At 41.7% G+C, this 15964-nt stretch overlaps 3 protein-coding genes and 1 long non-coding RNA gene across 4 annotated transcripts; 1 reads left to right on the forward strand and 3 right to left on the reverse strand.

Moving 5' to 3' along the window:
* Positions 1 to 1360: 1360 nt before the first annotated feature.
* On the reverse strand, positions 1361 to 4982 carry sdhaf2 (succinate dehydrogenase complex assembly factor 2). The gene is made up of 5 exons (XM_077023087.1): positions 4843 to 4982; positions 4525 to 4565; positions 3281 to 3495; positions 3013 to 3122; positions 1361 to 2848 (listed from the first exon to the last, which is right to left on the reverse strand). Exons 1-5 carry the CDS (start codon positions 4844 to 4846, stop codon positions 2718 to 2720), a joined length of 501 nt encoding a protein of 166 aa, XP_076879202.1. The 5' UTR covers positions 4847 to 4982; the 3' UTR covers positions 1361 to 2717.
* Positions 4983 to 5094: 112 nt separating this feature from the next.
* On the forward strand, positions 5095 to 10646 carry LOC143527782 (cleavage and polyadenylation specificity factor subunit 7-like). The gene is made up of 9 exons (XM_077023081.1): positions 5095 to 5228; positions 5946 to 6137; positions 6294 to 6397; positions 6484 to 6629; positions 7046 to 7412; positions 7936 to 8051; positions 8355 to 8502; positions 8695 to 8905; positions 10335 to 10646. The coding sequence occupies exons 1-8, from the start codon at positions 5157 to 5159 to the stop codon at positions 8903 to 8905; spliced, it is 1356 nt and encodes a 451-aa protein (XP_076879196.1). The 5' UTR covers positions 5095 to 5156; the 3' UTR covers positions 10335 to 10646.
* A 195-nt stretch (positions 10647 to 10841) lies between these two features.
* On the reverse strand, positions 10842 to 11835 carry polr2l (RNA polymerase II, I and III subunit L). Its single transcript, XM_077023089.1, has 3 exons — positions 11676 to 11835; positions 11207 to 11322; positions 10842 to 11123 (listed from the first exon to the last, which is right to left on the reverse strand). The coding sequence occupies exons 2-3, from the start codon at positions 11299 to 11301 to the stop codon at positions 11015 to 11017; spliced, it is 204 nt and encodes a 67-aa protein (XP_076879204.1). The 5' UTR covers positions 11302 to 11322; positions 11676 to 11835; the 3' UTR covers positions 10842 to 11014.
* A 603-nt stretch (positions 11836 to 12438) lies between these two features.
* LOC143527791 (uncharacterized) lies at positions 12439 to 15936 on the reverse strand. Its single transcript, XR_013134262.1, has 2 exons — positions 15262 to 15936; positions 12439 to 14215 (listed from the first exon to the last, which is right to left on the reverse strand). It is a non-coding gene; the product is annotated as an uncharacterized LOC143527791 (long non-coding RNA).
* Between the last annotated feature and the right edge of the window lie 28 nt (positions 15937 to 15964).

Here is a 15964-nt window from a genome sequence, read left to right on the forward strand (position 1 = left end):
GCTTTCAGAAGTATTGTACGATATACGTAATCTACTAGACAAGCTATATAGCTGTGCTGCCACCTAGAGGTCAGCGATCAATACGACACCACATATCCTCCCTTGACGAACCAATTACATTTACACCTCACATTAGAATGCTGCTGCTCATAACTCGCTTGCTCTTGGGAAATAAAGCTGGAGTTTAATCTTAAGCTTTTTCATCCATCAGGGACATGTGTTTGTTCTCAAGTCTTTACCATAGCAGACACACCATGCACATTAATGCTACATTTTAATAACTTCTAAAGGTGCAGCGTTTCTTCAATGGCAAACTATCATTGTAATTCTCTAGTATTTAACACACTGGTGGAGACTGTTGCCTTTGATATTCTGAAGTGAGCTAATTAACTGTGTTGTACTGCTGCTTCATGGGTAATTAAAATCCCAATCAGAACATGACAGCACTGTAACCAGCTCAGCGGTAGGGCTGTTTTTACCAAGACACTTACAGCAAACATCATTTTTTTCATGTTTCAGTGGAAGCATTGATGTTGTTCAGAAAGCTGTGTTGGTTTAGTGCTGGTCAACTGCAGTTATCATTATCTCAAGCTTTAAAGACATGCATAACACGCGAGGTTGGCTTCACACATTCTGACTAACAGGGCCTGGAGCCTGTGTTTTGGAACAACATACTGACGTGAGCAGAGTCATAACAAGAGTATTTGACTACACAATATAAGAACTGGTGTGAGATTTTGTAACTGCAAATTAATTCAAATAACTACTGCTCTGCTGTTGCTCATGGTTTCTGTGCTGGGTTGAGTGCTCATACCCATCACTTTTGCATTAACAAGGACATCGCAGCCATTGAGTGAATGGTTAAAAAGGGCTTAACAGTGCTAAAATGGTACAAATGGTTCAGTAACCTCAGATTAAAGAACACTGGGAATGTGTTGCATAATTCCACTTTTTGTCAAAATTGAAGCTGAAAGTTGAGTGTGCGTTATTCAATAGGTTAGACTGCAGAGTCCTCAGAGCTCTCTATGATAGTCCGACTTGCACCAGCAGTGCCCTGGATAAGGGGCTCCCTATGAGTAATAACCTTCACTTTACATCTTAAGCAGGGTATCCAGAGTTACTGAATTACCACCATTTGGGCCCAGATGGCAACAGGGAGTGTCCCATTCCCTCTGACAGCTTGTGATGTGCTCTTGAGCTTTTAAAGCCACACTGCTTCAGTGCTGTAACACGATGCCTGTCTCCCTTGAAGAAAAGCAATGAAATCTCAGCAGTCTTACTAGAAATAAATAATGCATGTAAAAACAAGGCTCATTATTTGGTGGTGCTGCAAGGAAAGAGTCAAGTGTTCTATTAAATATACTGTACAGAGGTTATTTAATGTAACTCTCTTTAGATGTAATTGAGAGCCTGCAGAATATGTATGCTTGTAAAGCAAAACAGCTAATCATTAACATTACCTTTAATATGGTCCTGCCCTTAGATGATTTAAATGTTCAAATTACAATCACAGTATAATGCTATGATAACTGCACTATCAAAGCAATGATTATGTATTTCAGCATCTCTCAATGTACAGTATAAATGGTTTCACTTTAACAAAGAATTGAGAAGAAACCGTGAACTCTGACGGAGTGCATACACAAAGGCATCCATACAGTTTGTTCGTCTAAAAGTCTTGAAATAAAATAAATGAAAACAAGCTCACTTTTGCAAAGCTCCTGCAAAATGCAAGTATTCTGATTATCTCTTCTGGTCAGGGTTAAAGGAATGGTTCAACCAAAAATGCTAATGATTCAAGTCATACCTACTAACATTTTCTGTTTGAAATGTAAGCACATTTGCCTTAACTACCCTTTTAAGCATGTTCTTCTCAAGATAACATTAGCAATGTGATTGGTCTAATATGAAGTTCCCCGACTTTCACTGACTAAAAAGCTGAATTTGCATGATCCATAATGAATGGATAAACAGGTCACCTTTTAAAAATGGACACAGAAAATGAAGTACCACAACAACCTCTCACACATGAAAAATGAGAGAATGTCATTTTCATCAATGGGAACTAAAATTGATAGACGCTACAGACAAAACCCCATGATATTCCATGGCTTCACCCAAGAAATGATCAAACCTCCTGACCGGAATAGACTTTTTAAAATCCCATGATTTGTAGATAGCTAGTAGGATCCCAGCATATGTTAACTCCCCTGGTGCCCACAGGGAATTTGAAACCCATGAAAATATATCACATTGCTGCCCAATGAAAAACAAAATTTACCTAATGTTCTAATATTTTTTAAGACCCTTATCAGTCACAGGCCTCAAGGATCATTCATAACTTCATACGATGTCCTGGTTACTGCCCCCTGATGGCAGGAAAGTAAGTACCCCAGTATACTTCAAATAAAACAGAATTTGGCATGTTTACAGAGGATGTTGATCTGCTATTGTACACAGTGCTACAAGCAACTATCCACCTGGTCACTGTCATTCCATAACATCTTCTTGCATGTGTGACAACCAAACACAAGACACTGCTAACTAACTGAAGGCAGCTATGTGCGACACCACGACGGTGCAAAAGTTCAGCTGCCTGGATGGTGTGCGGACACCAAATCCCTGTATGACGCACTGCGTTAGTCACAAGGCCCACCATTCTGCCTGTCCAAAACACCAATCTCATTTTTATTTGAAGTATTCTGTAGCTTAAGGTTTCAACGGCAGCTTTTATCGAGGTATTCAAGGTTAGGCGCATCCAGTCTCTGCTCCATCTCCCTGTTCTTTGCGAACTCCTTCAGCATGTCCATTACTTCTCCCTGGTAGACTTCTGGGACTGGCTTTGCCTCTGGGGACAGACACAGATGGAAGGGCTTTTTGAAAAAGCTATCACTCATCCTTATCTACCCTTTCCGTTGGCTATATATATAGTGAAATCATATGTACATATGAAATCACTCATCTGCACAGTTCTTTAGTTACAGACCAGAGAAACAGAATACCATAGTATACCTATCATCCAGTAGAAGATGTCCCAGTCATTGCTTGGCTCATTAATAAGTCTGTCGTACTGACGTAGTTGGGTTTCATTCATGCTCTCCAGGTACTGTTTGGCAAAAATGCTGCCTCAGGAGAAAACATTTTTTAAATGCAGTTAATATAACTCTTATAAACAGGGGCACTTTGAAATAAATGAATACATCTGTAACAATGTTATTTTGGACAGTTGTTGAGATATCATACTTATTTTGTACATGTAGCCGATATCACGAACACCAACCTCAGCAGGATGCAGTTCTCCAACATGCCTCTCTTTCGGCTCTCGTACAGCAGACGCTTCCTCTTTATGTCCAGTGACTCACTCTTCTTCTCCTCCCATGGGGGCAGGGGCACCTCTATCAGATGTGGTTCTGGGGCATTGCCACGGTAGCCTCGAGCCACCACTGACGCTGCAACAGTTGGCCGCAGGGCCGTCCGGCCAGCAGCACAGAGGAGCTGGCAGTGGAAAATCAACTTAGAGTTAACAGAGTTCTCTGTGGCGTACCATTTCACCATATGCAATTTAGCTCAGACAAACTCATGTGGCATAAACTGCTGCCACAAGCTATGTTTATTTTTTGTTAATGTGAAATTACAGTGATAGTACTGTAGTTTGAACATTCCCTAACTCTATTGTAAGTCTTATCTCAAATCGGCTCAAATAATCGGCTAAATTACTGATGTCTTAGTGCATTAGCTAATAATTTAATACTGCCTGTATGGGTTTTTCATGTCGGTACTTTCACTGGTAATATATATGAAATATAATTTTCTTAGATATTTGACGAGAAGCAGATCCCTGACGTGGACAGAGAAATACACATTTTCTAATTAGATCAGTGTTTCTTAATTGATTTTATAATCTAATGAGATCCTTCATAATTCTGGCCGGTAAGGCCGCTGCACTTTGTTATGATGGGTTATGAGCCTGCAATGGTGGCAGGCCAATAGTGGTACCAAATAAATTTGGTAGTACTTCATGAACATACTCCGAACTTCTATGTTACGTTACTTAAAAGTTTGTTTTTAGTACCTAGATAAATAACCGGCTACCATCACATTACGAGAGACATAGCAGCCGTAGTTGGAGAACACCCACACATTTGTCCAGTGCTCTTGCCCATCAGTTTGCTTGGTTTATGTGACATTTCATGACAGAAAATTGCAAATAATGAAAAACATAGCTAGATAATGAATAATAAGTAATGAAAAACGTAACTAGATAATGAATAATAAGTAATGAAAAACATAGCTAGATTGCGAATCTAACGTCAACCTTTAGAGGCAGTTCATATAGCTGGCTAACCGCTTAGCTAACTAGCCCTCACTGTTAGAAGTCGATAAACAGTTAGTTTAATTAATCAAGTGTTAAACGCTAGATAATAAAGTACATTTAGCGTTCCTTTAGCCGGTTTTGTACGTGTCGGTGTTTAAGTAACGATCATATAACTACAAGCAGACACAAAAATAACACACGCTTCTCACCGTCCTTGTAACCGTCAGCATGGCGAGCTGCTTCAGAGACGCTGCGGACAAACACAAGTTCACGTTTATCTACACATCACCACTGACATTGTCGCCGCTATTTCCCCCGCATGTATAAGCACGTCAAGTGATTTTTATTTTTGATTTCTGAATATTTTAAGGCATTAACGTCGCCCAAATTGCTGGCCCAATTACAGGGTGGAACCCCAAAACAGTGCGACGTGTTTCGCGCAGGACCGTATTGTGGTTGGGACGCGACGCTGTGAAGTGATTTTTTCCCCCTCTGGTAAAACTGATGAAGCGCCGTGTTGTTAATACCCATTCAGGAGAATTTCGTTAGAAATCCTTCAAACTAGCAACACCACCAGGTTCCGTCAATGCGTCCTGGCTGCGTTTCGCCTTTTTGTTCGTGAACGCTCCGCGTTTTAACTAAGCAGCTGTATCGTAGTGGTTCGGAGCAGCCGGTGGGGGGTGGCACGTTGCTAGCTGGCCTACAGTAACCCGGTGGTGCGGGCTCGTTTACACCCGGGTAAACACGCCCGTCCTCGGTTTGCGTGTGTGCTCGTCCGCCGTATAACTCGTGGAGGCTGCAGGTTTGTGCAGAGTGCGGGCGGTTGGGTTCGTCATCGGTGATGGCTGCTGCCAGGAGCGATGGAGGGGCGTCAGAGCACATCGACATCTACGACGACCTAAACACCGAGGAGGTATGAGGAGGGAGCAGGGGCCCAGACCCACCACCCGCTCCACAGCAAACTCTTCTGCGAAGCCAGGGATGGAATTTTAAAAGAAACTTTTTTTTATGACGAGTAACATCACATTCCTATGTAGTTTAGATTCACTCAACCAGCTACTACGTCTACTTTGGCTGATCAGTGTTGTCCTCTGAGGTTGTAACGAACCATTTTAACCCATACAAACGTGCATTGCGATGTGACATCAGATTGCAATGTTAAACTTATTCTCTACATACAATAACGGGTGGACGCATCTTCAGAGGTGTTTTGGCCATATAGTTTACTCCTAATGTCCAGTTCTCTGCATACAGATAGAGCTCATTCAGGTTGACACGACGTTGTAGTTGTGAACCGTCATCAGGGAAAATCGGTTTTAACCTCAGAGCTAGAATGCAAAAGATAAACATTCTTTCAATAACATTGAATGATTGAAACAAGTAGCCCTAAACAAAGCTGCCATTTATAACACACATCCCATTCTTTGTGCCAGATTTTTTTCCCTTCAAAAGTGTTTTTGCCCTTTAAATGAGACGCATACCTGGCACATTAAATTTGCTCTTTAACCTCTCTGCATTAATTTTCTCCAGAGAGGCATGAAGTCGTGTAGCCTTCTCCCTGAAGCTGGACAGCATCTTGATGTGATGCCATGGGAAACAGCCCACTCATAAAACACTCGTGTGTCTGCAGGCTGGTGACTTCCTGACGAACGAAGCTGATGCTCTCTATGACGATGTCTTGACCGGATCTGTGAGTGGTGAGAGAGAACCAGGCAAAGAGCATTCTAAGGAGGTTGGCAAGCCATCCATAGTCTACACATATAAAGGATGCATGGGAGATAAATCCAAGAGGTTTGCTGTTTATGTGGGCAACTTCTCCTGGGTAAGCTGACTTCATTCTTCAGTCCTAGCATGAGTATAAAGGTTGTTTATGATGTACCCGCTGCTGTAATCTTGGGCTGATATACGTGTTTTGCCATTTCTTTTTCTTCATTCACTCTAATTGGTCAACCGTCATCTTTATGAATCCTGACCCAAGTGGACTTCAGACAAAGATTTAATATCAATGGCAAGAACACTAGGGGTTAAAGATGTTGTGGAGATTAAGTTTGCTGAGAACAGAGCGAATGGTCAGTCAAGAGGGTGAGTCCACCCCCACCCCAAACCCCATCCACACTGTCTACTGTCATGCCCATGTTTAAAACATTTTGTCTCTGTGTTCCTCACAGCTTTGCTGAAATGGTGGTGTCCACAGAGGAGTCTTTGAGGCGGCTAATAGACATGATGCCACAGTGTCAGATAAACGGGGAGAAAGTGGACTGTCGCTTCGCCACACGCCAAAACCTGGCTGTGTTCGAGGCTCAGGCCAAAAAACGTGAGGGTTTCCTTCACAGCACTATATGAAAATCAGTAACCTGTGCTAATGGATTCAACAGTAAGGGACTTGTTCTGATAAGGTCAGGCTAGGTCAGCATTTTAATGGTAATACCCCATGCATGTTGTGTTTTCCACACATCACCCAAATGAGCGCATCACTGCATATAAAATGCATTACCTGACCATTAGCAAAATTCTGTGCATGAATATCAGCACAGGAGCCTTATAAGTAGTGATATGAAGGGGAGATTGTATGCAGTCCAGGTTTAAGAGTTTTATCTCCTTTAAACTCAGCAGGCCATGACTAGACACACCTCATGACATGTCAGGGGTCTTGGAGCAAGATAACTACAAAGGGACCGGCTGCATTACTGGTCATCAGAGTAATATGAATATTTCCTTCTTTCTGGACAGGCATACCTCAGCGCTCAAACTCCAAAGCAGAGTCGGAGAAAACTGAAGGGCGTTCTATGATTTTGTCACCTACAGAGCTGCCAATGCCCCCTTTCTCTCCAATGTACCCCCCTCCCCCACACATAGCCAAGCCTCCTTGCCTGATTCACTCCTTTTTTAACCCTCCTCCCTTACCCTTTCCCCCGCCCCGCCTTCAGACTCCACCCATGCCACATCTTTACCCTCCACCCTCCCCTCACATCCCCAGCACACACATCCCCTCTCCTCACATGCCTGGCACACCTGCGCCATCGCTACACATCAACCCCGCCTTCTTCTCCGCCGCCCACGACACCCACAACAGCAGCACAGCGTACAGCCAACACAGGTGAAGATAAACCATTTTTGTTTGTATGTGTGGGACATGCTACCATTAATATTTTTGGTGTTTAGGTCGCTAGATGTAAATGTGGCTATTTATCAAAAAGATAGATATCATAGATTACAAAATACTTTACCAATGAGTGAATGCTGATAACATTTATCAAAACTGCTCTTTTTTGTATCTTCTTTGCTGTGACACACTTAAATCTCCTCAAGACTTTAACAATTACATCACAGGTGGAACCGGGTGTGTCAGTGAAAAAACACAAACATGCTATGTGTGTGGTCTGTAGTTCTGGGACTGAAACCCACTGGCACAAGCAGCACTAGAAGGTGTTAATTAATTAATTAACACATTGCCTCATTTAATGTTTTCTGAAAAGCCACCACAAGGGATGAAGTTATTACATTTTACACGTCAATAAAGGGGAGGTGGTGCGGGGTTTCATCTGGGTGATAACTTCGTCAGAACGTGTGTAAGGGGAGGCGGAGTGTGTTTTGAGAAATAACAAGCCGGTGTTCACCAGGGAGGGGGATGTTCCTACGGCGCTGCAGTCAGACGGAGAGTTTGAAGAGCTGATGAACAGGAACAGGACCATTGCGAGCAGCGCCATCACTAAGGCCATGTCCGGAGCCACTACAGGTCACAGCTTCACAGATTGCTTGTGTTATACCAAGCTAGTGTTGTACCATTCAGTGGCTTATTTTCAGAGATTTTATGTGCTAGTATCTTGGTATGAAAAGCATTCGACAAGCAAGAAGACAAAAATTAGACAATAGACTTCACTGCATAACTGAGCATCATGTGCATCATGTATGTAAAACTGTAAAACAGCTGTATTTTCTTTTTGTAATTTGTAACCTAGGTTTAAATTGAGCAGTGATCACGTTTAAATCATGGATTAATGGATATGGATATGTCTCCTTGATGGCTTTCTCCCTTTAGGTGACATTTCTATGGCCATTGAGACCCTCCTCACAGCCATAGCAGTGATCAGACAGTCTCGGGTGTACAGTGATGACAGATGCCGGGCACTCGTTGACTCCCTGAAAGACTGCCTGTATTCCATAGAGAGCAAGTCCTATGGATCTCGGTGTGTATGCACTTTGTCGGCCATTTCTTGCACCTATACATTTTTGTTACTCAAGAATGTTAATGTTTAATAATTTTATTTGGCCCTGTATTGCTCATTAATAATAAATTATTAGGGCAATATGGTGTCACCTGAAAACATGTTCAGCATCTTATTTATGAGTATCTTCTCCAATAAACTCAACCTCTCCAGGAAGAGGCACCGGTCTCGGGAGAAGGAGCGGGGCCGTGAGCGCGTGCGGAGCAGGGATCGGAGCAGGGATCGGGCCAGGGAGCGCTCACACAGCCAGGGCTGGCCAGACGGAAGCACGCTGCGTCGGCATGGCGAGCGCTCGGTCAGTGCAGAGCGGGAGCGGGCGCGCGAGCGGGAACGCCATAGGGAACACCGAGACAAGCATCGCTAGGTGGGCAACTTCCCCTCTGCCTGCCCACACTTACATAAATGGATGTTTAACTTGCCGTCGGTGGGCAATTCAAACAAGGCCATCATTTATCTGTCATGGAGCTGCATATATACGGAATACGGTCACAGTGCTGAGGTCAAATTGCCAGAGTAGTTGTCTGTCTCCACTGCAAATTTGTGAGTCTCCTTGCTCTAAGTCTTAATTAAGGTAACTGTTAAAACCTGTCATGAGCAAGAAAACATCAAATATGTACAGCGTATGGGATTCCCAGCATTGCAACTGAGAACTGTTGCAGTATAGAATTATACACTGGTCAGCCATAACTTTAAAACCACCTGCCTTACATTGTGTAGGTCCAATTCATGCCAACAAAATGGCTCTAATCCACTGTATGAACTACACGAGACCTCTGAAGGTGTCCTGTGGTTTCTGGCACCAAGACATTAGTAGCAGATCCTTTAAGTCCTGTATGTTATGAGGTGGGGCTTATGTTTCCAGCAAAACCCACAGATGCTTGATTAGGTTGAGATCTTGGGTATTTGTAATCAACACATTGTTCCTCCCACCATTCCTACACAATTTTTGATTGAACTTTTTGCACATTAACCTGCCAGAAAACACCACCGTGAATAGTGAATATGTTGGCAGGGGTCAGCAACAATGTTTAGGTAGGTGGTGCATGTTAACGTAACTGACATGAATGCCAGAACCCAGAGTTTCCCAGCAGAATATTGCCCAGAGCATCACATTTCCTCTGCTAGCTTGCCTAATTCCCACAATGCATCCTGGTGCCATCTCTTCACCAGGTAAGCCATGCACATGCACCTGACCACATAATGTAAAAGAACATATGATTCATCTCACAAGGCAAATTTGTCTCCATGTGATATGTGTTCACTGGCATGAGTGCTCAACTGGTCTGTGGCATGCGGAGATGCGCTGTGTTATGACGCCTTTATCATAGACAGTGATACTTTTTAGCAATTTGTACTTTAATGGTTCTTCTGTGGGATTAGATGAGCTTGCCTTTGCTCACTATGCACATAAATTACCCTTGGCACAATCACCCTAGCTCTTCCTTCAACCACCTTTGGTAGGTTCCATCTCCGAGTGCTGGAGACTCAGGTTGTCTGGCCATCACAGTTTGGCCCTTGATGCTCAGATCGCTATTCTTGCCTATTTTTCTGGTTTCCAATGCATCATCTTCAAGACCTGACGATTCACTTGCTGCCTAATATAGCCCACATTTTATCAGGTGCCAGTGTAAAGAGAGCTTGTTTCACTTCACATTTCTTTTAATGTAAGTTTGATATCGTGGCTGATCTGAGTATTTGCTGGACTTAAACACATCCCCAGTTTTCTCAGCCTCCCTTAACTATGTTTCAGAATCTCATTTTTGCCTTATTTGACTTAATCTGATTATTTTCAGATCATTGACACTCAGGACCCGAAAAGCGTGTGTGAAACAGCTGGTGAGCCTACGGGGGACCAGAGACAAATGGCAAACGCCCAGAATTCATTCCCCAATGCTGAACACAAATACCCTTCACAACGCCTTAGTCCATACCCAATTTAATTTTCATCAATGTTTGTAAATCTCCATTCACCTTACTATGTAAAAAGGACTGTAAAAGAATGTTTCAATTGCAAAATGGAAATTTTCAGTGGCTACTGACTGTTCATACTGTGGTACTACCCTGTTTTATTTTGTTTCTTAACTTGGTAAAGTTAATACATCCTTTTTCTCTTTCATTGTACATTTTTTGTAATGAAAAGCAACAGTAGGAATTAAAATAATTTACTTATTAAGATGTTTTTGATGTGCCAAGATGTCAAGGTTAAAGATGGTAGCATTTTATATTTCCTTTAGGTTATATAGGCCACCTTCCTTTAGGTTTTTGTGTATTTTGCACAGAACGTCTAACATCACCATCAGTTAGTTCCACACTTTATTTATAAAAGTCATCTAAAGCAACGAAAACAATGAACTGCATATCCACAATACAACTTGTCCATATAGTCACCCAGACGTTGGTGACAGCGCGGAGTAAGCGCCATGCTCGCTGATTGCGAAATACCGCAATTTCAATAAGCGCTAATCCATGAAGTCTATTTTTCCAGTGGCGCGTAGTTCAAAAGTTTCTCGATGAGATCGACGTGTGAAAGCAGCATCCTCCGACAACAGTATCTTTTCAAACCGAGGGCGTCCAAGGCATCACTGGGTACACAAAAATGAAGATTTTATCACTGACCAGACATAATCTTGAAACTGTACACGACATAACATGATTGCGGATTTACCCTTCTGTGTACTCCGCCTGGAGGAGCCCCAAATATGCCTCCCACTTGTTCCCAACAATTTTTCCACATGTGAAGCATCGTATCGGAATAATCATCGTGATGCGAAGGAACGGAAACTGGAGACAGGGCAGTTTAGAAAATAACGAGATTAAGATATATAACTACATTTTACAGAAATACAAAATAAAAATACAAACTATACACACACATATTATATATATATATATATATATATATATATATATATATATATATATATATATATATATATATATATATATATTAGAGAGAGAGAGAGAGATGCACACTCAAGCTAGTAAGCATCAAATAGCGTTACTTTAGCTAGATAGGTTAGCATGGCTAACTAACCTAACTCTATTGGATTATTAAATGTTGTTGAATACCTGCCCATATTACCCAATCACGAATAATTCGAGAAAACTAATATGTCTGGGTTATGGTTACTTACATTGTATAATATTAAATGTTTTAAAGATAACTCGTCCTTCTCCGCCGATATATACAGCTACTTTCCACGTTCCTTGTGCGTCGAGAAAAACAAACGCGTTGAAATGTTTCTTCCGGTTTGTTCATGTGAAAATGCTTCCGGAATAAACGCGTTACCAGGAATATACGTTCCTGACAACCTAGAATTCCAGAAAACGTGAGGCCCTGATTTCATAAACAAACAAAATGCAAAATAAATAAACAAATCCAAACGTAATTATGTTTTCGATTGCCTAATGGGGCACCAGTACAGTTTTGCTTGTTACCATGTCTTTATTTGTAGTCATAAGCATAGGATAGAGGTTAGTCTGTTTAGTCCTCGGGCAATCTCAGTAGAAGTGTCCATAGTCATTTTATTTCATCTCACAACAAACCTCGACCAGATAATCAAGAGCTCTGCATGTAACTCAGGTATATGAGGAACTGGAGAAACAAACTTGATCTAACTATGAGCACCCAAGGATAATTAAATATTAAATAATAAGTCTTTTGTAGTCATCAAATCCTAGAGCTCAAATACAATTATTTTGTTCTTCTTTTAAAAGAAAAAAGTGGGTCAATTACTTAGTAAAAATAAAAAAACATAAAAAATACATCTTTGTATTTCACACAATTAATTACTAGCACTGAGGAACATGTTTCTGAAGTATTCAAGAAAGCAATATTAGAAATCTATAAACAACTAAAAATACACTTTTAAAAAAGTCTGAAGCCATCTGAGAAAATATGGTTCATAGATCTTTAATAAGGTCAACAATTCACAAGGAAGCCATCTTGTTTAACATTACACAAGGACCAGTGGAAGGGCATTTGGGGAGAGTATGTGCAAAACCAACACATTAATATTAAGAAGCAGTTATCCATATAATTAACACCACCATCATAAAGACAGCCACCATCCACAAAGTTCCCAGTCACCATCACGGCTTACTATCAGTAGCACTGCTAGTTTAAAAAGTACTATCAACTTAGCCCATTTGATCTACAGAGTTCTATTGGTATTATTGCATTACATACGCACTTGAGGGAAAGGAAAATCCTGTTGTGCTGTTGTAACAGCTGGAACATGACTAGTCATAGACATTTTTGTATTGCGTGCATATTTTGGTTATTTCGGATCATGTCCATTTTAGCCCAGCTGTCCTAGTGAGACTGGGTTAGAATGACTGATCTGCATCCCCATAATGCATTGTTTTGCAGTCATGTGAGACATTTAGAGTGACTAAAAATAATCTCTACTTGGTACAACAACTGACATAAAAAATAGTAATAGGAAAAATGAATAAATAAATCAAAGTTGAAATACCCTTACAGGAACATACATACACATTTAGATAAATATAAATTATATTTTCCAATAGTTTGGTTTTTTTTTGTTAGATTTTTTTTTTAAGAATTCAGTACGGAGTAATCCATCAGTGCAGTTTCTATATCTAGGCTAGGGCATGCACATACATACAATCACACGCCTACTTTGGCTATCTCTCGAGTACAAAGTGCATAATGTTTAAACCTCATGGCTAACCCACTCTGAGACAGTGATTTGACATACTTTACCAACAATCTGTCCTTCACTCTTACATCTGTTATCGAATATCATCTTGGATTACATCACTTTATAACTGATTCAGAACCATATTACTAAACTGGAATATTTTACAGTAATATTGCACTTTATTTTAATGATAACATCTACATTGTCATATGGTTAATTGTGACATTCTTTATAGAGCACAAATATATTAGAGATGGCAGCTGGAATGAACTTAAAAAAAGAGTTAAGATAAATGCTGCAAATATGTGCAAGATAAAAGTCTGTGCCTGTATGTGTGTGTGTGTGTGTGTGTGTGTGTGTGTGTGTGTGTGTGTGTGTGTGTGTGTGTGTGTGTGTGTGTGTGTGTGTGTGTATGCTATAGGGTGTTCGTTACTTGTGTCAGATGTTCAAATGATTGTGCATGGTCACATTCATACCAGAATGTGCCTTGAGCAAGCTTGCTACTATGGCTATTACCAATATCACTACTAGCATCAAAATTTAAGCACTGCTTGAAAATGAAGAAGCACAGTGGCTCCCCAACCCAGCATATAAACACCACCCCTCTGATAGTGTATGACCCAATCACCCATTAACCAATCAGCTAATCACACAATCCTGTCATTTCTTCTTGGCTAATAAGATTACACCCACCAATACAGCTCCAAGGGCAATAACTGCTCCACCAATGAGGAAAGGTTTCAGGTTCTCCAGGATTTCGCAACTGCCCCCTGATGCCTCGCCCCCATCTGATGCACCCTCTGGATTAGAAGCCCCATCTTCTGCTGGTTTCTCTGGTTTCGCAGAGGCAGGGTCAGCTGGGGCAGGGTCAACTTTTGGAGGGGGTGCTGGTTCTTTCTTCTCCATCTTTGGAGCTGATTTCACCCCACTCTTGGCTTTAGCTTCCATGTAGATGTGTCAGAAAAGAACGTCAACTGTTATCTGTCTTCTGGTATGTTTGGATGTCCCTACACAGATGAACGGTGAGAAGTGCAGAGAGGGGAAGAGGGGAAGAGGGGAGAGGAGAAAAACGAGAGACTCATGAGAGAAAAGGAGGCAAAACATGTAATGTATATGTAAATCCAGTAACACAAAGAATACAACATCAGATAATCCATCTCCTTTCTCACCCACAAATGTAGAAAACTGACGGAGGTGGATATTCCAGGTTCAGAAAGTAAAAGTCACCAAAATTTTCCTCAGGCTTCCTGGATTGTGTTGATTCCACTAATTTTACCTGGAACTAATTTGAAAATCCAGCAAGCTTGAATAAAATCCAGGAAAGGAGTTTTACCTTCTGAACCTGGAATGTCCACCTCTGAAAACTGAAATACTCTAAGTTTCAGAGAGAGCATGACCTTGAAATACTGTAATGTGCACCGGATACATAAACTGTAACATACATTATCGCATTTGCTTCTTATGGGCAGCTTGCCAAATTGCTGCTTTTGGGACAACAGCCAATAAATTTGGAATAGTGCACATCCGTGTATGTGCATACTTGTAAGTACACGCGTGTCAGTGTGTGTCATTGATAGCAGGCGTGCACGTTTGCAAAACAGGCCTGGTAATAAAAGTCACAAACACAAAGCCCCTTTTGCCCCAACATTCACATGCACGTGTTGCACACAATAGAATATGTGTTACCCAAATAGCGCAGCATGAGACAAAGCTGTGACAACTACTGCAGCATTCAAAACGCTTCTCTATACTCTGCGTCCACTCCTGCCTCTCTCTCTCTGTGAAACTGCATGAGTCATATGCTGCACAAGAGAAGGGGGAGGGGAGGAAAATCAGGGAATAAATGAAGGGGACAGAATAAAGTTGAGTCCTAAAAGAAAGAGGAAATGCACAAGAAAGTGATATGGGTGCATGCAGAATGGTACTGAGTAAAAGGTCTTGATGGCCTTGCAGAGGTGCAGGCCTGGGGAGACACCAAGGTGTACAAGCCCCAGGGCCCCTCATCCTCCCCGAGCAGAACGAGCAGCACAAATTAAAGATGATCTGCGCCTACCTTCGTCTTCTTCGTCTCCGTATTCCTCCACAGTCCTGGGCTAAATTGATGGGACGGAGAGAGAAGCAGGCCCCCGGATGTGCAGTCAGGGCTCGATTTCGACCTCAAGGAGAAATAGAGAATGAGGGGAAATGCAATGATGGAGGATGCAGCAGCCAGGGACTGGAGGACAGAGGGGAGGAGGGGTTTGGGCTGTACCACTCTGGCTAGGACTGGAGGATGGGGGGGGGGGGGGGGGGTTGGGCTGTACCACTTTGGCTAGGACTGGAGGGGGTAGGGGGGGAGCTGTACAACTGGAATGTGTTGCTTCATTGGAATTAAACTGGGACTGTTGACCACTGTACCTGTGATTGTGCATGTTGCTTTAGAAAAGTCTACAAAGGTATATTTTATACACTTTCGAACAGCATGTTATAGTATACTGGGTGAAAAACACAATGTTTGATGGAAAATGAGGATAAACTATGAGATACTAGGAGAGATACTGGCTGCATTGACAGTAATTGACAGGGACAAATGACGTGTCTTCACACACATAAAAGCAAAATATATGCAGAACATAAGATCACTTTCTAACTATATAGTGTACAGTATATTACAACTGCTACCCATATAATCATTTTAAAGCAGTACTCAACAGGATATGGTAGAGGGTATATTTGAGAGCAAGCACTTAGAGGTATGAGGCAAACCCTCTTAATTA

Source organism: Brachyhypopomus gauderio, chromosome 12 (genome assembly GCF_052324685.1).
Source record: "Brachyhypopomus gauderio isolate BG-103 chromosome 12, BGAUD_0.2, whole genome shotgun sequence".
In the NCBI taxonomy this organism is placed as follows: Eukaryota; Metazoa; Chordata; class Actinopteri; order Gymnotiformes; family Hypopomidae; genus Brachyhypopomus; species Brachyhypopomus gauderio.